Genomic DNA, 22,582 nt, shown 5'->3' on the forward strand with positions numbered 1-22,582 from the left:
GGGCCTAGCACTGCAAGAGCTGTTCCGCTATTATGAAGACCCTGCTTTCCTGGAGCGGATTGTCCCCTGTGACAAGAACTGGTGCAACCACTTCAAGCCAGAGGCATGCATCATCACCTCCCCTCTAAAACATTCAAAACTGTGCCCTTGGCAGGCCAGGTGATGCTCACCAACTTCCACGTGTTTGGTCCACCAAAAACATCTCAAAGGGAAGCACTTCAACTCACACAATGAACTGAAGGAACAGTGGAGGTCTGGCTCCTATCACTGCCAAAGGAGTTCTCGGAACAGGGAATCCTTCAGGGCATGGAACAGTGGGATGGTTGTGCTCAGTCCTCTGCTGATTACTTTTGAATGAAGACTTCAATTCTGCTCGCAGTATTGTTTTGTACCTTTTCCTTTGGACATACCTCATACTTTGTCAGGTAGGGAGGGTAGGTGGTAGGGAAAGACCAACAGTACTAGTTTATACTAAAATGCAGCTCTTAATGAAGACAAAATAAGTGTCTGGTATTCATGTCAGGATGATAGAACAGCTGAGAAGCAGCACAGTTACGCCAAAACAAGTGCCCTCACAGACACCAACCATATCAAACAATATTTCAAGCCAGTGACGGGGATAGCAGCAGTCATCATGCAGGATGCACATAAGCATACTTTGACTTACACCACGTTAGCGGGCCACTTGCCTGGAGCTTGTAATAGGTTTTGTCTCAATATGCTGTAGAACATGGTCCTCAAAGCCAGCCACCTCCCTGCACAGTTGTCTGTCTGAAAGGACCTGTGATCACACAAATGCCCAAAAACTGCTTAAAATGTTATGTGATGCAGCTAGTGTCTGTGAGGGTACTTGGTTTTGCATAGCTGTGCTGCCTCTCAACTATTTCCATCACCTTGGCTGTACAAATACACAATCTCATGACTACTGGAGCATTCAGATGCTTACATTATGCAGTGTCGATCACACAGCCTGCAACATACAAAGACCACACAGCATGTGGTGAGAGAAACTGTTATTCGTCAGCACCATCTGCATTACATCTATGCTCTGCAAACAATCATGAGGTGCATGGCAGAGGGTGTGTCCCATTGTACCAGTTATCAGGGTTTTGTTCCATTCATGTAAGGAGTACAGGAAGAATGACTGACTGAATGCCTCTGTGCATGAAGTAATTATTCTAATCTTATCCTCACAATCCCTATGTGAGGGATAAATAAGGGGTTGTACTATATCCCTAGAGTAATAATTTAAAACAGATTGTTGAAACTTTGTTAACAGACTTTCTCAGGATAGTTGACATCTGTCTTCAAGAGTCTTCCAGCTCAGTTCCTTTCAGTATCTCTGTGACTCTCTCCCACAGATTAAACAAACCTGTGACCATTTGTGCTGCCTTCTCTGCACATTTTAATATCCCCTGTTAGTCCTATCTGGTATAGATCCCACATACTTGAGCAATGTTCTAGAGCCAGTTGCATGACTGATTTGTAAGCAATTTCTTATGTAGGCTGATTACACTTTCCCACTATTATATCAATAAACTGAAGTCTACCACCTGCTTTACCCACAACTGAACCTATGTGATCATTCCATTTTGTATCCTAACAAAGTATTACATCCAGGTATTTGTAAGAGTTGGCCAATTCCAACAGTAACTTACTGATATTATGGTCATGGGATATACTACATTTTTTTATTCTGTGAAGTCCACAATTTTACATTTCTGAATGTGTAGAGGAAGTTGCCAATCTCTGCACCATGTTGAAATTTTATCAAGATCTGACTGAATATTTTTGCAGCTTCTCTCAGACACTACTTCAATATAGATAACTGAATCATCTGCAAAGAGGCTGATTGTCTGCAAGGTCATCAGTGTACAAGACAGGCAGCAAGGTTTCCAACACACTTCCCTGGGCCACACCCAAAGTTACTCCTATGTCTGACGATGTTCCTTATTAGATAACATGGTGTGTTCTCTCTACCAAAAATTCCTCAATCCAGTCACAAACTTTACTTGATACCCATATGAAAATACTTTTGACAATAAGCATAAGTGTGGTACTGAGTCAAATGCTTTTCAGAAAGCAAGAAACACTGCATCTACTTGGTTGACTTGATCTAAAGCTTTCAGTATGACATGTTCGATGTTTTTTAAATCCATGGCGGATGGCAGTGAGAAGGTTATTCTTTTCAAGACACCTCATTATGTCTGAGATCAGAATATGTTCTAAGAATCTACATCAAATTGATGTCAAGGATACTGGACTGTAGTTTTGTGGATCACTTCTACTACTACCCTTCTTGTAGATGGGTGTGACCTGTGCCTTTTTTTCCAAAAACTGGGCATGGTTTTTTGTTCCAGGGATCTACGATATGTCATAGTAAGAAGAGAGGCTAACTCAGCTGCAAATTCAATATAGAACCTGACAGGGGTTACATCATGTTCAATATTAACAATTTCAGCTGTTTCTCAACACTGACATCTGCCATGGCAACTATGTATTCCCGGACACATTCTCACAGGACCTCCCCCCCCCCCCCCCCCCCCCCCCCTAGTTTTATTAATGTGCACCGTGTACACTGACTGCAGCAGAAGTATCTGCTACTAGCTGGGTTGACCACTGCATCTTTATTGGTAATATGGTTACCTGCCCACTTAGTGCCTTGCACTTGGGCTGCTACCTGGGGCAGTGTTACTTGCATGGCTTACCTCACTCCTTGCTGAATATTTTCTAGAGGAAGTGGCTATTCCGACTGTCTCTCGAGTTTTGTAACAATGATACAACAAAAATACATTGTGTGAGTGTAAATTAATTGGACACAAAATTTCTAATTTTGAAATGCCTCTGCATATCAATTATTGCCTAAACTCATAAATTTTTTACAATTGTTTTCTTGACTAATAATTACAGTTTTACAGACATTTTCAACACAATAGCAACATGCTCTTTAGTTTTACCTAAGCAGTACAATGCTGCTCCATTATACCTGCTCCTTTCAATGTATTCCTTACTGTACTAACTCAAGACAGTATAAAATAAGCTGCAGTTCATTTGCTCCCCCCCCCCCCCCCCCCCCAAGGTCAAATGCCATACTACAACCTCAGAGTATTTTGCAGCAGCATGCCTGGATAAAATATTCTTGATTTTCAAGCCTCACCAATCAAATAAAATTCTCAAGGTTACTATGGCAATTCCTGCCATCACAGTCAGGAGTAAAACCACAGATTGCCAGGGCTCGTACGGTTTTCCACCAACTTCTGACACCAATTAGAGAGGGCTCAAATGATGTGTGTGTGGAAGGTGAGTTGGGCAGCTCAAAGCAGCTCTGGCCTGACATGGGAACAAGCGATGCCAGGTGGCAGGAGGGGTCAGCACCATTCAAAATCATAGCTCTTACTCCCTACAAGTGTCAAGCATCCATATTTACTTCCTTTCAATATCCAAAACCTATCTTCCTGCTCTACTAAGTGTGTCCCCCTGATCTCTGTTGAAATTGTTGCTGTTCATTCTAATCTCAGCCACCTCCTTTATTACAGAATATGTTCATGCATAAGCCAAGACTCTCATGTGTTCAAACTATATTTTATGTCCATTTTCCATGCAATGCTCATATATGGCCAACTTGTATAGCCCCCTTTGTTTAACGTGTCACTTGTGCTCAGTGCAACGCTCTGCAGTCGTACGAGTTGTCTGATCTATGTAGATGCTGTATGATTTGCAAGAGATACTACACACACTGGGTATGTCGTCTTTAAATGGCGCAGCATATCTCATACCTCAAGGGCAGGGCGGAACACTGATCTCAGTCCATGCCACTGCAGCACGTGCTCTAACTTGCTGCTCGTTGTCACATGATATGGCAGGAAAATAGCAGCCTGGTCCCTTCTGCTGATTCACAAGGCGACTTTCTCCGTTGGCACCTGAAAGTGTTTGCACTGTCTCTCTTGCTCTAACCATAATCTCTGAACATGTCTCAAGCACTGCAATTAACACTGTAGGTGGTCTTCATCAGAAATAACTTCTGCTCTGTGAACTCATGTGTTCAGTACAGCTTTCTTGTGTACAAGGTGGTGAAAATTATAGATGTTCATGGACCAATCAGTGTGTCAGTTTCCTGTACACTTAATGACCACACTAGCCTTCTGCTCAGCTAAAAATCAAAGAATGGTGACTTGCCACCCTTTTGTTATAGAGGAGGCAGCTGAGATTACAATGAACAGCAGTAATTTCAACAGAGACCATGGGTATACACTTAGTACGGAGAGAGGGTTCTTTTTTTTTTTTTTTTGGGGGGGGGGGGGGGGGGGGCGGTTGGATACTGAAAGGAAGCAAAGATAGACACTTGTAGGGAGCCAGGGGTGGCAGTTTGGCTCAAATGGCTCTGAGCACTATGAGACTTAACAGCAGAGGTCACCAGTCGGTGGCAGTTTCAAATATGGCGTTCGTCTCTCATGCCACCTGACATCACTTGTTCCCAAGGTGGGCCGGAGCTGCTTTGAGCTGCCCAACTCACCTTCTGTTCATGCATAGTTTTGAGGTAGCGTTGCTCACGTACGTAGGTTTAACCTTAAAATACCCTACACGTGCCTCCTGGGTGGTGCTAATTGAGCAACAGTGATTACAGGCAGCCAGACTATCCATAGGATCTCCTGGCAATGACATATCAACTAAACAGCAGAAACAGTTCTTTTCAGACCTCATTAACAAGAAACATTGGACCAACTATCAGACTCCTTCAACTGAATATTGAAAGCATTAGCAGGGCAAAGTGTGACTACCTGTCAAAATGTTTGCTGGACAAAAATATCGACGTCGTCGCCATTCAAGAAACTCGTGTTTCCAGCGAAGAAATATTCCGAAGCCGAGGTCGAATTCCTGGATATTCTGCACTTGGTGTAACTTACCACGAGGTGTATGGAATTGCTACGTATGTCCGTAACAACATAAACGAAGCTTCACTGATTTCTGTAAGTGTGGAGGCAGATATACATACAGTTGTCATACAATTGCACGGCATTACTATTACAATTGTTTACAAACCACCCAAAACAACATGGCCCGATTTTGTCCTACACACAGCAGAACATCCTGCAATTTACATAGGAGACTTCAATAGTCAGCATGAACTTTGGAAGTAGTCTCAAAATGATGAAAATGCGAGCATGCTTGCACAATGGATCGAAGAGAATAATCTTCATCTAGTGTTTGATGCCAAAGATCGAGGCACTTTCAGGACAGCTGCTTGGGACAAGGATTCAAATCCTGACTTATGCTTTGTTAGCTGAAACGAAACTGGCTTTCCCATCAACACCACAAGGAAAGTGATAAATGCCTTTCCTCATAGCCAACACAGACCTGTAATAATACAAATTGGCTGCACTGTTCCTGTCATACGATCAACTCCGCATGCTCGATGGAATTTCCAGAAATCCGACTGGATGAAGTTTTCAACGGAACTGGATAAGACTATTCGATAGATACCTCCATCACATAATAACTATCAACGCTTCATTGGTGCAGTAACAGCAACAGCTAAAAAGTGTATGCCAAGAGGATAGCAAAAAGAATATGTTCCAGGAAGGAATGAGGAAAGTGAAACACTGTACCAATACTTCCAGCAAAGTGGTGACCCAGAGATAGCTACGGAACTATCGTGCAGCTTGGACATGTCTTGGAGGCAGAAATGGGCAGAAACAGTCAAAACTATGGACTTTACCCACTCGAGCAGGAAAGCATGGAGTCTTCTGAGAAAACTGGGAGGAAGTGCACCAGCATGCAGAAAAAATTCCGAAGTAACACCAGACCAAATTGCTTCGCACATCATTACTACTTCAAGAATACCTCCTGACAAGAAACATACAAGAAATATCAGACGACAGCTCCGTGACCTGAAAAAGAAGGCATCTCCCTCATCTGAGTATACCCATCCCTTCACAGTTTCAGACATTGACTCTGTATTGAAGGACTTCAAACCTCTTAAGGCACCTGGATTCGATAGTATCCATCCAGAATTCCTGATCCATATGGGAGGAAAAGCTAAGGAATGGCTGGCAGAATTTTTCACTGACATCCTGCTGACTGGTCAACTTCCATCTGAGTTTAAAAAGGCGAAGATAATATCTGTTCTGAAACCTGGCAAACCCAGCAACAAGGTAGAAAACTATCGCCCCATTTCCCTACTCAGCTGCTGCTACAAGCTTTTTGAAAGGCTAATATATAACAGAATAAGTAGCACTATCTTAGAGAACATTCCAGTTGATCAGGCAGACTTCAGACCAGGGCGTAGCTGCTCTCACATCCTTCATAGAGTCAGGATACCAAATGAAGCAGAAAACATCTGTGGCATTTGTTGACATAACTGCCGCCTTCGACACTGTGTGGAGGGAAGGCCTTATCTACAAATTTCTCCACATCATACCCTGCAGAACAATGGCTCGACTGATTAACAGCGTGCTAAGTGATCGGAAGTTCCAGGTAATCACTGGAAGCAACATAAGTAAGGAGAGGAAGCTGAGCAACAGATTGCCTCAAGGATCAGTTCTCTCATCCTTACTGTTCAACCTATATCTATCTGATATACCTGACACTTCGTCCAGAAAATACTGCTATGCCGATGACCTAGTTCTAGCCGTCAAACACCAGGAAATGAAGACAACAGAAGAGATTTTAGCCAATGACCTGTCTGCATTAGACAATTACTTCAAAATCTGGAGACTCCAACCCAGTGTGAGTAAAACAGAAGTGTGCTGCTTCCATCTAAATAACCAGTTGGCGAACGTAAAACTGAAAGTAAGTTTCAGAGGCAGAATTCTTTGTCACAATTGGAACCCAAAATATCTTGGTGTCATCCTGGATCGTACACTATGTTTCAAACAACACCTTCTTAACTTAGCTCAAAAGCTGAGGACTCGAAACAACATCCTCCATAAGCTATGAAGAACTACCTGGGGAACTTCAGCTCTGGGCTTGGTGTACTCAAGTGCTGAGTATAGTGCACCTGTTTGGATGAATAGTCATCATACAAGGCTTGTTGATACCCAGCTGAATACGACATTGCGCATAATATCTGGCACAATCACATCTACTCGAGTTTATTGGTTTCCACTGTTAACCGGTATAATGCCTCTTGATCTACGCAGATGTACTACCCTTATGAGAGAATTCCACAAGATCTCCAGGAATTCTAACCTACCCGTGCATAGTGACCTGCCACTTTTAAATCGCAAGAGACTTAAATCACGCCATCCAACTCTGTGCAACGCTGCTGACATGGTTGCTAAGAATTTCAAACCTCTTGAAGAATGGAAAGGTCGGTGGGAAGCAGTGACAGATGTGCACCTGCATAACATCATCTCAGGTGCTAAACTTCCAAGTGGATTCGACTTACCACGCAAGACCTGGTCTACTCTCAACAGGATCCGTACCAGCCATGGGCAATGCAGGGATGCTCTCTTTAAGTGGAAGAAGCTGCCTGATCCAGCTTGTGACTGTGAGGCTCCATACCAGACTGTTCACCACATTGTCAGTGAATGCAGGATTCGAGCCTATCACAGCACCAAAGAGGACTTCCTACTAGCAACTCCAGATGCAGTGCGCTGGATTGAAGGGCTGGAAATTCAGTTGTAAAGAGAAACTTAAGTTTCTTGTGTGTCAATATGTACATATGTATATGTAATTCATGATATGTCTCTATTAGCCATACGCTAAATAAAATTTGACCCCCTCTAATTGATGACATAGGTTGCACGCACTCCTGAAAAGTCGTTGAAGATTGCCATCAAGAGCTTGAGAATTTTATTTGAACTAACATAGCTTGAAAACAGAGATGATTTTATTCAGTCATACTACATCATTTACAGATGATAGGACTACACTGACCATATACCATATCACTCTAATACACTGTAATTTACTATGAATCACAACAAGAACACTTTTTCTCCATTTTACTGAATCCGTTTCACAAGAACTGACTGATAATTTCATGATGCTGTTTTTGAGACTATAGTAAAGTGAGTGCTTTGTCACATTTGGAGAGATTGTCCACCTGTAGTAAGTACCCCGTGTAAACAGTTTTAAAGCACAGATGCCACCATCCATGCACTGCAGTAATTAATCAAAGTAATGCTTTAATTTACAATCACTTCCTGTCACCTGAAACATTTGACCACACCTGAGCTTTCTTTGTTTACTATGCATCACTTTTAGTTTTTTGAATGAATAAGGAATGAACAATCCAAAACTACATACTGTTCCTTAATGTCATCACTAGCACAATAACACTTCTGCAAAAACTTTCAAGGGAAGATGTCTGTGTACCGCAAAATTCTTTGGATGTTTACCATTTCCTCAAACCACAAAAGTCCAAAACAATTTCCTAATGCAACCTTCTAAAACGAAGAGTCAAGGTTTCTGAGCATTTTTTGTTTGTTTCCAAATAACACTTGTGCATTGGCAATTGACATTTAGGTGCAACTTAGCCTCATTGACGCAATGTACAACATGTTTGTAATTTTTTTGTACGTCATCTAAAAAATAAATATAACATCTACAATATGTAGTACGTATACAATTCTTATGGAAAGGAGTTTCAATGTCAGGAACTTTCAAGAGTTCAAATAACTTTAACACATTCTGTACATATTTCCCATCCTTTCCATTGATCCAGGCTTTGCACTGGCACTGTTATGGCTAAAAATATATTATTACTAACATCACTATTTTCCAATGTGTGACAAAAGTGCATCCAGAAGGGTACAAGGAAAAGGAATGAAACTTCAAGGGATGAGCGGGTGAGTGACAATTTTTCAGTTATTACAACATAATATCAAATTTACAAAGAACTTAGTAGTGTGATTCTACTTATCAGTACGACAATGTAGCCCCTCTGGCCTCTACTCATGCACTGATCAGGTGGGAATGGTACTGCAAAGCCGCTGTCTCTTCTCAAGGCAAGGTGGCCCATAAAAGTTGTAGCTAGTACTCGATATCCTGGACAGTGGCACTGAGACACAGTTTACACCTTAGCCGGTCTCAGATATGTTCTGTTGGGGACAGATCTGGGGATCTTTTTGGTCGTAGGAGTACATCAGCATCACATGGACAGCTTACACAGGCATGTTCCACGTGTGGACGAGCACTGTCAGGTTGAAAAAATGGCATAGCAATACGATCATATACATTAGGATGTAGGACGTCCGTGATGCATCTTAGTGCTGTCAGAATTCCCTAAATCACCGCCTGCTGTGACCTGAAGACATATCCAAAGGACCCCACGTAATGACGCCAGGAGTAACATGGCAGTGTCTCTCCAACACACTGGAAGAATTGGGCTTCTACCCAGGTTGCTACTATAGTCATCAACGATGGTTGTCCAGGGTGGCAAAAACACAATGCATTGCTAAACACAATGCAAGGACATTTTATGCTGTCCAACTTCATGCCACTCTCACAAGTGAAATCTCATGAGTGAAAGTTCTACAAATCTAGATATTGATAAGATGGACAGATGGAAAGCCACAATGACACCCCTTTCAAACTCTGCCAGGTGTTGATAACACTGTCTCACACGAGTAAGGGACGTCCCTGCGTCCTTCCTAGTGATCCCTCTACTTCTAATGCTGTTCATACACCATATATACCTTACGATGCCCGGTTAACAACACTATACCTGTCACAGAGAACAGTAACTCTTAATCAAACAATGGAAAATCCAGGATGGAATGTAATAGTGGAGATGCTGAGTCCTGGTAGGCACAATAAAAAGATTCACAAAATTAAAGCTTTCGGCCATTTAGGCCTTTGTCAGCAGTACACACACACACACACACACACACACACACACACACACACACACACACACACACACAAAACTTGCACACACATCTGCAGTCTCAGAGAGCTGAGACCACTGAGACTGCAGATGCAGATGTGTGTGCAAGTTGCATGTGTGTGTGTGTGTGTGTGTGTGTGTGTGTGTGTGTGTGTGTGTGTGTGTGTGTGGGCGCACGCACGCCCGAGCGTGCACGCATGTGTGTATGTGGATCTACTACTGACAAAGGCCTTAATGGATGACACCTTTAATTGTGTGAATCTTTTTTTTTTTTGTGACTATCGCGACTCAGCACCGCTGCTATATGGTGAGTAGCAGCCTTCCTTCTCTGGTATCGTAACTCTTAATCATTTACATATCCACCACTAGTGTGTACATGTATGAATTTACATTGACATCCAACCATTTCTTCTAGGTATTTCACTTTTTGACAGGTAGGGTATTTTTGTTCTCAATTCATTTTAGAGAAGTAGCTATGTAATTTCATCCTTCTTCTACAGTTGTCCATAGATACTAAATCTTTGTGTTCAGTAAACATGGCACAACACTAGGTGATTTCTTACATGTTCTGCACTCGTGCCTAATTTGTTGATGCACTCTTTGTTTCAAGCATACTGTGCACTTGAGCACTGGGGTACCTTTCTTTGAATGTTCACTCTCAATTACATTTCTAAAATGCCTCGCAGTAAATCATAGAGGATTCACATGATCTGAACGAATTTTTCTGACAGTTTTGGTCCATTCTGTAGCACAAGTTGCTACTCTGCTGTGATTATGAGAATATAAAATGCACAGGCCCACTACTTGAAAAAATAACATTTTGTGTCACTCCATGGTCTTCCAAGCTGACTGAAATGAACTCAGTAGCATGGCAGTGAGCTCAACTGCTCCCAGTCTCAAGTTGTAATCTGTAACATACTGTGGTTCCTTTATTTCTTCATAAGTCTTTATCATCTCAAAAATTTCTGTGGCATTGAAAGTGGTCAAGATCCACACACTTCCCTTAAATTCACTGTGTCTAGTGAGAATCTTCAAGATCATTTCACCTCTAAAAGTACAGAAGTGTGCTATTTTAGTTGCAAATAAAATCTTAGGTTAAGAGTCAGTAACTAAAAGAGGTTGAAAACAGCAACAGAAGTCCAGGGACTCCAACTGAACAGGCTCAATGTTGAGCAGCTGCTAAGTGCTTGGAGCAATAATACAGGTGTCCATGCAGCAGAATGTTATAATACGTCTAAAGCATTCTAATAATGTCTGCAACATTCTAATACATCTAGAGCACAAAGGTATTCACAAATTGGCACGGACAAATATGTCTAGGGCACCTGGTGGAAAGAGAGGCAGGTTGCTAAAATATGTCTAGAGTACCTGGGGACAGAAGAAGCAGTGTGTGTTAACAAATCTACAGCAGTCAAAGAGACAATATAAATTATGAATTTATTGAGTTTGCGCCAAAATTACCATATATTTTTGAGGAAGAATAGTCAAAATATACTAAATTTATTCTTGTTTAGCTTTACTATGCATTAAAAGTTTTGCACTGAATAAAAACATAAATCACAAATGTGATATGAACCTGTCTCCTGTTATCATTTTCTTTCATGAGTCAACATTAAATCAAAGATGGAGTACAGTTATGTAAATCAGATCCCTTATGGACAGTAATTTTGATTTGAATTACGAGACAAGGGATGCTATAAGCCCGTAACAACAATCAGTCAGTTCATGTTGGCAGGCTGCTTGCCTGATTAATTCTTAATCACTGCAGGGCATCATAAGAGTAGCACGATTCCATGGCAGCAACCTCCTCCTCAAAAATATTTCCCAATAATATTCAAATAAAAGTAACTCAATAAAGAGTCAATTCCAACATTCATTCAGTCACAAGTAATGAGTTTTATAATGCATTTTCCAATTTATAATAAGGTGCAGAAGGGATATTAATATATCTGATTCCAGAGTGAAATCAAACAATGGAAAATCTGTCATGGAGTAGCAACATCAAGGAAATGATCAACAACAACTCACTATACAGAAGTTGTTGATAGTAACAGGCACAATGAAAAATACAATTAGGTTTTATTCAACTTCCGGACTAAGTCCTTTCTCAGACATACACAACAAAACTAATTAATAGAAGATCACATACAACAATGGCAAAAAGAGTGGAATACTTTACACAATAATGTGGTCACAAACCCAAGATTCTGAAGATGACTCATGATAGAAACCCCCATGCATGAAATGAACACAATGTTAAAGTAATAAAAAAATTGAAAATTTACAATGAGTCAACTGAACTACTCACCTTGGTTGCTGTTTTCTACTTCAACATGTGGCAAGTATACTGCATCACTGAGTTTTGCTGAAATAAAAAGGGAGCATTTATAATGCCAAATAGATGTTTCTTAGCTTCATAGTAGTAGTAATAGTATTAATAAACATCAACAAAAACAAAAGTAATAATAATAATAATAAAAACAGAATTAACAAATACATACCATATAAATAAATTTTAGTTGGTTTTACTTGTTATACTGGCTATTTGGGTGCATTCCATTCAAGAGAACATAAATTACCTTCTGATATGACTGATTGAACTAATGTCAGTAATGTGGCACAGATGTTCAGAAATCCGGGTATCAGAACTTGACGCTTCATTCATTAGTGTACTGGACATATTAATTGCAAGGAACACGCCACATAACAGGATGGGTCCCACAATAGCACCCTCCACCCCCATCAAAAAAATTCCACCTGCCACTGAGAGACCTGTTAAATATGGGTGCCCCGTCCTGCAATTACAATTATATACATTAATTTTTAAATATTTACACTGATTAAAAACAAGTGCCTATAAATAGCACAAAATACCACTAGTAATTAAGTTTCATTTTAACTAAATATAGCACTGCAAAGAAATACGATTAAACAATTACATTATCCATGTACAGTAAGAGCAATATATGTGGTGTGTGTAAAAAGTTCGGTGAATGGTGTCACATCTGAATAGAAATTTCGCACATGTGCTTGGGTCTTCAGAGACTAGAGGAGAATCAATACACAGCATGTACTGCATGTGACTGGCTGTAAAAAAAAGACTATGACCAACAACAGGACACAGTGTGAGACGAAGTGGCACAGCACAATGGAGCAATGTGTAAACATCAAGTTCTGCTACAAACTGTGGAAGACTGCAATGGAGACACGTGATATGTTAGTGCACGTGTACAGGAGGGATGTAGTGAGCAGAAAATGTCTTTATTAATGGTTTAAACACTTCTGTGAAGAGAAGGAAACAACTGAGGATGATCGATGTTCAGGTCAGCCATCGACAAGCAGAACCCCAGAAAAGATCGAGAAATGCTGACACAAGATTAGCGACCAACTCTCAGATTGATTGCAGAGGATTTGGGTATCAAAAAGGTCATGAAGCACACCATCGTCCACAACGATTTGGGTAAGCGGAAGATCTGCTCCTGATTTGTGCCGCACAAGCTCACAGATGAGTAGAAAGCAAAACGGAAGGAAACTGCTGGTGATTTCATTTCCTTTCCACGTGTGATCAGCATCCATTACTTCTGAACACCATCATCACAGGAATTGAGACTTGCTGCTACCAGTTCTATACGGAATCGAAATAGCAATTGATGTCATGGTGTTCACCGTCTTTCCGAGATTGGGGGGGGGGGGGGGGGGGGGGGAGGTGGGGGGATGCGAGAGCTGTCTGCAAATATCCAATACAGAAACACTGTTGATCGCCTTCTTCGACAACAATGGCATCATCCACAAGGTATTTGTTCCTGCGGGTCAAACCATTAATGCTGCACTTCAGCAGTCCATTTTGAACTGATTACTACAGCATATGCAGTGGGTTCAGCCAGAGTTGTACAAGATTGGAAAAAGGATGCTGCTCCATGACAATGCCCCTGCACATTGCACTGCACTATCTGTGTGCACCAATTTGTGGTGCCAAAGATGGTAACTGTTCTTGAACAACCTCCATACTCCCTGATCTGGCTCACACTCGAAGGCAGTCATGAAAGGCGAAAGTTGTAGTGTTATCAAAAAATATAGCGTTGAAGATATAATGAAATTTTGTGTGTAACTTGGCAACAGAATCAGAGATTGATTGTATTGTCTTATCGTAACAAGTCACTGTAATGATTATTTCACCTGATAAATATTTTTTAAATACCTGACATTCTTCGGACATAGAGCAGCAGATTAATTTATTTGAGATTGGTAGGAAGCAACATTACCATTTCAGCAGGTTTTCATGACTGCAATGCAGTCATACCTGGATCGACACTAAGTGACCAAAAGATTTACTGACTTTAAAAGAAAAACTTCACTACACAATTAAGAGGGATAGATTTGGAAAATAGGAAAATGATAATGTTCCACCTGCCTCAATGCTGTGTTCAGTCTATCGCAAGTTCTGGAGATAAACTGATACAAAATGATTAACATTCAAGTAATGAGGAAATGGAGATACTTAAAGATAATTTGTCTAAATAAGAATACTTCATACATAAAACACATTTTTAAATGCTATGTACCTTTTTATATTACAGTTACAATAGTTGGTGCGTATTAACAAAAACTTAGCACATAACAGGCAATACTTGAGATTAATGTCCTCTTGATGGTGCCTGCTCATTATTAATTACATAAAAATATGTCCTCTGATTGAGATTACAATTAGCACATTTATAGAATATTTTCTACTAATTATAAAACACATATTGCGGAATGCAGGAAGTCAGCGTCTGCCTTTCATGGAATAGAAACAGTAAAAGATAAGGCGCTGAAGGCCTCATTTGTCTTGAAACAACAGAATTCCTTTTACATCATTAATCAACATGTGTACATAGAGATTTACAGCCACCGTGCAGGAGTGGCAAAGATAAAGAATAATAGATTCTGTTGCTGCTATGCGACGGTTCACTTCTTTTACATCGCAATTGTTTGATAACTTCAGGCCATCAGGTGTTTACTATTGAGTGTATACTAATGTTTGTGAGGTAAAAATTACCAATATTACAACGTTATGCAGATGTTAATGCCATCAACGATCGTGTGACAGCCCATGTACAAATATTGTCAAAAGTGTGTTGTAGCGACTATTTTGAAGGACAATAAAGAAAATTTCTTAGTAATTTTGTTCTGTTCATTGTCTGATAGCATTCACTGAACTTTTTAGACATACCACATAAATAAAAACCAGACAACTGTGAGTTGGACTCATGCTCTGAGGATTCCATACAAACCTACTTATGTATATAGCTCATAATAATAACTTCGTGTGGCTCAATGGCCTGGTTCAAGTCTTTCTATTGGATGACACTTCAATGGCTTGCATGTCCCCAACTTACCCTAGTTTCCCAATGGGGAAAGGGAACCTAGAGTTCATGATGGAATCCAAACCATGTGTTGTTTTTAGTGACTGCTCTTATCAGTGAGAGATGAAGGCTGGGCTAACGTGAAGACGGAATAATTTGTGGTCTGATGAAGATTTTACCCAGCAAATTCTCAGTTTCCAAGCATGCATTTTACTGCTACATCATGTATATAGAGATAATAGTTCATTATAAGTTTCAATGAGTGAATTTGAAATTAAGAAAATATGCACTGACATAAAGCTTAAATTATTTACTATGCCAACGGACCATAAACCTTAGTATTTATAGGATGTAGAATAATATCTGCTCCCGGTCATAACAGAAGGTGATTTTATTTAACACAGCATCAGTTTTTAGGCTTATGTCCAACTTTAGGTGGTTTACATTCATTTCCATACTCAATGTTGGAGATCAATAATGTGATGAAAAATCCAGGATGGAATAATGCCAATATTATGAGGAGGACAGATTGCTACTCACCATATAGTGGTGATGTTGAGTCGCAGACAGGTACACAAAAAACACCTGCTAAACATGTAAGCTTTCGGCCAGAAGGCCTCCTTCTGAAATACACACATTATTGCAAATTCAGCTCACAAACACATGACCACTTTTCCTGACTGCCTGGACCAGACTGTGAGCAACTGTGCATGATGGGAAAAGCAATCTGGATGGTGGGGGTAAGGAGGAGACTGGGGCAGGGAGAGGAGAGGGATGCGGTATGGCTGGGGGATGGTAAAGTGTTGTTTGTGGGAGTGTACAAAGTAGCCCTATCCTCTTTCCACTTTGTCCCTTTATGCTCCCACAAGCCGTGCTTCACTGTCCCCCCACCTGTACCATGCTCCCCCCCCCCACCCCAAATCCAGATTGCTTCTCCCAACCTGCATAGTTGCTTGTGTCCTGGCCCAGGCAGTCAGAGACAGTGGTCATGTGTGTGTGTGTGTGTGTGTGTGTGTGTGTGTGTGTGTGTGTGTGTGTGTGTGTGTGCGTGTGTGCGTGCGCGCGCGCGCGTGTATGGTGTGTTTATTTCAGAACTAGCAGTCTGGCTGAAAGCTTACATGTTTAGTAATCTCTTTGTTGTACCTGTCTGCGACTCAACATCTCCACTATATGGCGAGTTGCAATCTATCCTTTTTATAACATTGTCAAATACTGTGATGATGATGAAATAGACTCAACTGACACATGTAGAAGTAGCTATGCAACATGTGCTGATGGTATTATAGCTCTTATGTATAACTGGAATGTCCATGTTATTTCCACATTACATTTTTTAGAAACAAAACTTTCAATTTAGTACATGTTAACTGAAGCGTGCGCACAAATAATGCTGTATGGCACATTTTGATATTTCGTAGAATCGCATGGAATAATTCTGTATACGGCAGTCTGCATCGCCTGCTGTTATGACTGACATGTTCACCGTCCGAGGGCAGCACTAAGCAGCGACGAGACGCGCACAGTTTTCGCCGCTGTGCTGTATGTTACAATAATGGCAGAGTGCAGCAAGGTGACGCTTACCGCAAGTGGTTTGAAACGTGCAAATAATGCACGGAAAAGGAAAATTAACATTGGTAGTTGGCAGGATATTAAGAGAAAAAGGCTTCGTGATGCTGGACTGTAACATAAATCATGAAAAGGAAAGGCAGTTCCTGCGAAACAGCCTCCAACCCAGGTGAGTGGAATAAGGCTGTATGGCTTTTGTAAAAGGTGTATGTCTTTAGAGAAGCATATGTGTCCTGTAAAGCGGCGATGTGCCCTGTAGAGTACATGGCTCTAATGACGTGTTATGTGTATCTCCTGAAAACATTACAGTAAAAGTATGTAACGTGAATGAAATTAACTACAGTTCTGTAGTTATCATTGGCAAAAAAATAGAATACTCAGTCTGAGTAATGCTATATTATTAAAAGAGAATGTGAAATTTGATAATCTAATTGAATTAGAGGTAGCAATAGTGATTGTTTTCATGATTAAGGATCCTGTATGCAATGCAGAAGTGTGCTCAAAAGGATGCAAGGACGTAAACCTGAAAATGAAGTTAAAGCTGTACGAAGAATATCATGCCTTAACATATGATGAGCAGTCCATACGTTTAATAAAATCCATGGAAATAGGCGTGCCAGCCAGGCGCAAGAGAGGTAAGACAGATGATACTTCACGGAAACAAGCTACTTTCAAATACAAAGTTTACTCAAAAGAAGTGTGTCAAAAAACATTGGTTGACATATTCTCCATCACCCAGCAACGAATGCAGACTCTGCAACGTAAAATAAAAGGTGGAACAACCACTCCTAAAGACGGTAGAGGAAAACATTGCAATAGGCCACATGCCATATCAAATGATGACAGGGCTCTTATTCGGCAACACATATGGAGTTTACCAAAGCAGATGAGCCATCACAGCAGGAATAAATCCTCAAAAGAATGTCTGCACCCCAATCTCAACCTCTGTAGAATGTATCGGTTGTTTACCAAAAAGTTTCCTGATAAGGCAATAAGCAGGTCATACTAACAAAGGGTGTTTCAAACAATTTTAATCTGCGTTTCATAACACCTAGATCAGATACTTGCAGACTGTGTGATTTGTTGTTTAACATAATGGTTGAGTCTTCAGATGAAATAGAACTGCACAAGATTGAAATTAAGAGTCAGTTGCATCATTCAAGGGCAGACCAAGCATACAAAGCCCTAAAAAACGATACGGAAATGACTAAGAGGAATAACAATATACACGTTATATGTGTTGACCTACAACAGGTTTACAACAGGTTTACTTTGTCCTACATTGACTCATTTCACAGTATTCTACCAGAGACAGCTGTCGTCATATAATTTCATGATTCATTACGTTGTACTGGAAACATCACCGTAAATTTGTGGGATGAATCCACCACAAGGAGAGGTTCAGCGAAAATAGTTTCCTGTCTTCTTAAATTTGTGACGCACAATTATGATATGCTTAAAGATGGTATGGAACGAAAACTGACTGTTTGGTCTGACTGCTGTTTCGGGTAGAACAACAACTGGAGAGCTTTAGCGTTTTATTTCTATCTGATCAGCTGCAAGTACTTTACAAAAATACATCAGAAGTTTTTATATTTGGGTCACAGTTTCCTACCTTGTGACAGGGATTTTTCAGTCATCGAGAAAAGAAAGAAAGTGTCAAAAGTTATGGTTCCTTCAGAATGGAAGCACGTCATTGCTGAGGCCTTTGTTGATCCTTCAAAACTGACCGTTCACGAGACGATGATGGAAGACTTCAAGGACATAGGATCCATCGAGTTGCTTTTGAAGAAGCCGCCTGCTTTGAAAATTACCAATGTACTTTGGTTGAAGCTGTGTAGTGATGATCCTCGAGGTTTAAGCGTGCGCCGTACCCACAATGTGCTTTGCCCATGGGAAAGACACTATTGTAAAGCATGGTTGTGAACATCAAGTAAAAAATTGCCCATTGCCTTCTGAATTCCGGTTGCTCTATAATGGGACAATGAAAGTTCATAAGGAGAAGAAAAGGGATCTATTGGACATGATGAAATTTATGGAACCAAAATACAGGCAGTTTTATGAAAACCTGCAATGCGACAATTGACTATAATGTAATAGATTTGAGCCTAAACTTGATAAACTAATGTTGTATTTTTTTAAGATCAAGAAATTCAGTTTACAATAAATATTATTTAGAATCTTCTTTAAATAACTTACTTACTATTTTTGGATTCTAGACACCTTATAATTACAGCAGAGCACTGGCTGATCTGGAATAATGCTGTATATCCATTGCCATACAGTCTTATTCCATTTTAAAACTTATTTATTTTCGAAAAATCTGTGCTTAGCGCGATTTTAAAAACCAGAAATTAGTATTTTTCACAGTCTATATGCACAAACAATACATATCTGCTATTACATTATTATATCGTATTAATTCTCTGGAAATAACAGTTTTTGTCAATTTCCCAACAACTGCAAGGTGTGCCATACAGCATTATTCGTGCACATGCTTCAACTGTACATTATTCACCATGGTAATTATTGGTATTTCCATATTATGTCTTTGATACAACATGGCACTTTAGATGTTAGTAACTTCAGAAGCACATGCACTTGCAACATCCAAAGTGTTTACATTAGCAAACAGAGGTTATGGTCCAAAGACTTGGGTCTAAGAGGTATAGATATGTTACACATAAGACATAAAACAGATATTACACATTATGAAAATGAAATTGTTATGCCAGTTATAACATACAGAATGGTTGATGGCAAAGCATATAAATTTGTTCTTTCAGAATTAGGTGTGATGACTTGGGGCTATGAATGTAAATTTTGAGCTCTTCAAAGGAGATTTAATATCTTTCCTTTGCTGACAATGTATAGTACCTGCAGGTTGTCATTAATAGCTGTGGCTGAGTGGCCATGTTCTTTTGATGTATTACAAAAGTCAATTGTCAAAGTTATGTAGCCACAAGACATTCAGAATACTCAGCCGTTTTGAGTACACAGACATAAAAATAAAGAGCATTGTCTATTTCAACAACAAAATACACTTATTCAAATACAATTTGAACGAAATGGGAATAGCAATGGACTAGTCTGATAAGGACACATACATAAACATTAAGTGATGTCACAAACAGAAATTTTTAGTAATAGAACTACTTCTTCAAAATAAGTTTTGTTTTCCTACTTTGAAACACTCTTAGCTCTTCCCTATTTACTTTCTTTCATTTTCTTTTAAGGATTTCCCAGTTGCCTTTTCTCTGCTGGAGTTTGATTGTACCTATCATGTGCATTTCCAAAGTTGTGTATGAAATGCATTGTGATAGTTAGAAATCCAACATCCCCAACAACTTTGAGCACATCGTGAACAGTACAAATTATTTTGAGGGAGGCTTCAGTCAAATTTTTCACCATAATGAAGTTGTCAAAGAAACCTCTTTCAAGGCTGGTGTTGCCATGGAGGAGACTTCATGCAAAGATAATTGTCTAAACATTTTCAGGTCCACTCTTCACCCCAATGACCATCAACCAGAATTTATTGATGGGAACACAATGCTCATCAAAGTGTTTGAGGATTTTCTTTACTGGTCTGATGTCTGTTAGATTTTGGAACTGGAGGGCAATGGCATGAGCCTCAGTACAACCAAATCAGTTCAAGATAGTGAAATGTGTCAATGCTATGCCTAACAATCTCTTCTCATGGTCAGTGTTAATTCCCACTTCTGAGTCTAAATATGCCCTTCATACAGAAATATGCCAGGTGCAGTTGATCCAGAATTTTGAAAATCATACAGTTTATAAATGTTAGGCACTCATTCAAGAATGCCAAGATAATGCCAACATATCTATTCTGATGTATCACACTGACACAGTGTGTTTTTGGTTCTGAACCTGATGTCCACTTACTGAAGTAGTGACTGATTTATGTTGCCCTTAAGATATATTCTAAAGCTAGTCTGTTTCTACAAACTTCTAGTTTAACAAATTTTCTCATTAGCTCTCTGATTATAGACTGGAGGGATGCATAGAGGAAAGAAGCTAAGGAATCATTTAGTCAGAAACGAATCAACCTGGGCAGCCATAGTCTCAAATGATGAGATGAGCTATCTGCATATTGTCCCTCAAAGACTCAATTCCCTCAAGTATCATGAGACATTATTCAGTAGCTATGACTCTTAGGAATTGCAGTAGTGATGTTAGCTTTTTGTTTTACCTCCTTCTGTTCTTTCTTTACCCTTTCAACGTCCTTTACACATTTTCAAACAGCAGTTAATATTTGCTGATCACAGATGGACACCATTTTATTTTCCGCCCACCAAATGGAGCAAAACTTCTGTGAGGAAACAGAAGTGCTTGTAATATTGTTGACATCACTTTGGCATGCCGGAACATTTTTAAATCTCTGTATATAAAAGACAATGTCCTGATTGACTGACAGACTCATAATCACTCAACCCAAACCACTAAGGGCAGAAATTTAAAATTTAGACAACATGGGTTCTTATACTGTAGGCATTGTTTAAGAAGGCATATTTTTTTTTATTTTTTATTTTTATTTTTTATTTTTTTTAATGTTGCTATTAAGGCAATTTTCAAGCTAGACCTTTGAATTTTGGTATCTGGGTTGTCAGTCAAAAAGAAAGAAATATATATTTCATCATTTTTGGAGATTCAACCCCTATAGGTATGAAACTTTATATGGAAATATTTCATTGTGCAAGCATTTTTGAAGCTTAATCTATGAAAATTTGTATTTGGCTTCTCTGCTAGAAAATTTAAGTCAGATTTATGAAAATTGGTATTTCACTTCTTGGTTAGATATAAAGAAGTATTTGTTAGGGGATGAAAGTTGCTACAGAAATATCTCCACAGGAATTCAAAAGTCTTGATTACCAAAACTTTGGCCTCCAACTACCAGAATCACTTTTTGGTTAGAAGTACATTAAAAAAAGACCATTCTTACATGACCTTAATTAGCATGAAAAGCTTAAATTTAGAAGGTATAAGCAGTGGGCACTGAGCTAGAAGATTATATAAAGCTCTCAGGCACTGAACAAGTTTCCAACCAATGATCGTACAACTTGTCAAAGTCATCATGCACTGTGTATAAGCTATGTGTCTCAAAATCGCATATGGTGGATTACCCTTGACTCTCAGCTTGCTTTTTAGTCCTCTTAGGAATGCCTCATTAACATTGGGGCCATCCATGGACAATTGAACAACTTACTTTTTCAGATTTACCTTGGACTGGGATGCAACTGCCTCAAATCCTTCAATTAAATCTTTAGCAGCACATTTTCTAGAAAACAATGGAGTGCCATACTTGCTTGAAACCTGGCACAATGCACTTTCCCATAAACACAACAAACCGACAAAATTAATCACAAGCGTGTCACAGGGAGTAACAATATCCTGTCGTTGTTTGGGGAAAAACAGCTGGGGCCTGAACAAAATGCTATAATTCACTTTTAAATTTTGAGTCTGCATTTTGGAGGCAATGTTACTACTGGGAATACATCCAATAAGAGATTAATGAGTGCCAATGTCTCCAGAAGATTGGTGTCTCATTGACGCCAACAGACACAAATGGATCTCTGGCTTCATCAAGGCATCCCTTTGAATGTAATCTGGCATCATTGGTCATCATCTATATGTCCCTGCAGCAGGTGCTTGATGCGAATGCCTTGGGGTAGGACGTGGTTGCTCGGCCACACCACAACTGCAAGATGCATGTCATGGCTGCACCACAGCAGATTATTTGCTAATTAGAAATACTGTTTTTCTTCACTAAAATTAGTAATTTTATATTCCAGATCAGATAAGAAATCGGAGGAACCATCAG

The 22,582-nt window shown here is 39.7% G+C and overlaps 1 protein-coding gene across 1 annotated transcript in view; it reads right to left on the reverse strand.

Moving 5' to 3' along the window:
* LOC126268215 (transmembrane protein 245) overlaps positions 1–22,582 on the reverse strand; it is a 266,256-nt gene that overhangs the window by 10,814 nt on the left and 232,860 nt on the right. The window contains exons 13-14 of the mRNA XM_049973842.1: positions 12,412–12,627; positions 12,141–12,197 (exon numbers count right to left, since the gene is read on the reverse strand). Of these exons, the coding sequence (XP_049829799.1) occupies positions 12,185–12,197; positions 12,412–12,627 (229 nt within the window). The 3' untranslated portion in view covers positions 12,141–12,184. The remainder of the gene's footprint in view (positions 1–12,140; positions 12,198–12,411; positions 12,628–22,582) is intronic.

This window comes from Schistocerca gregaria, chromosome 4, assembly GCF_023897955.1.
Source record: "Schistocerca gregaria isolate iqSchGreg1 chromosome 4, iqSchGreg1.2, whole genome shotgun sequence".
Taxonomy (NCBI): Eukaryota; Metazoa; Arthropoda; class Insecta; order Orthoptera; family Acrididae; genus Schistocerca; species Schistocerca gregaria.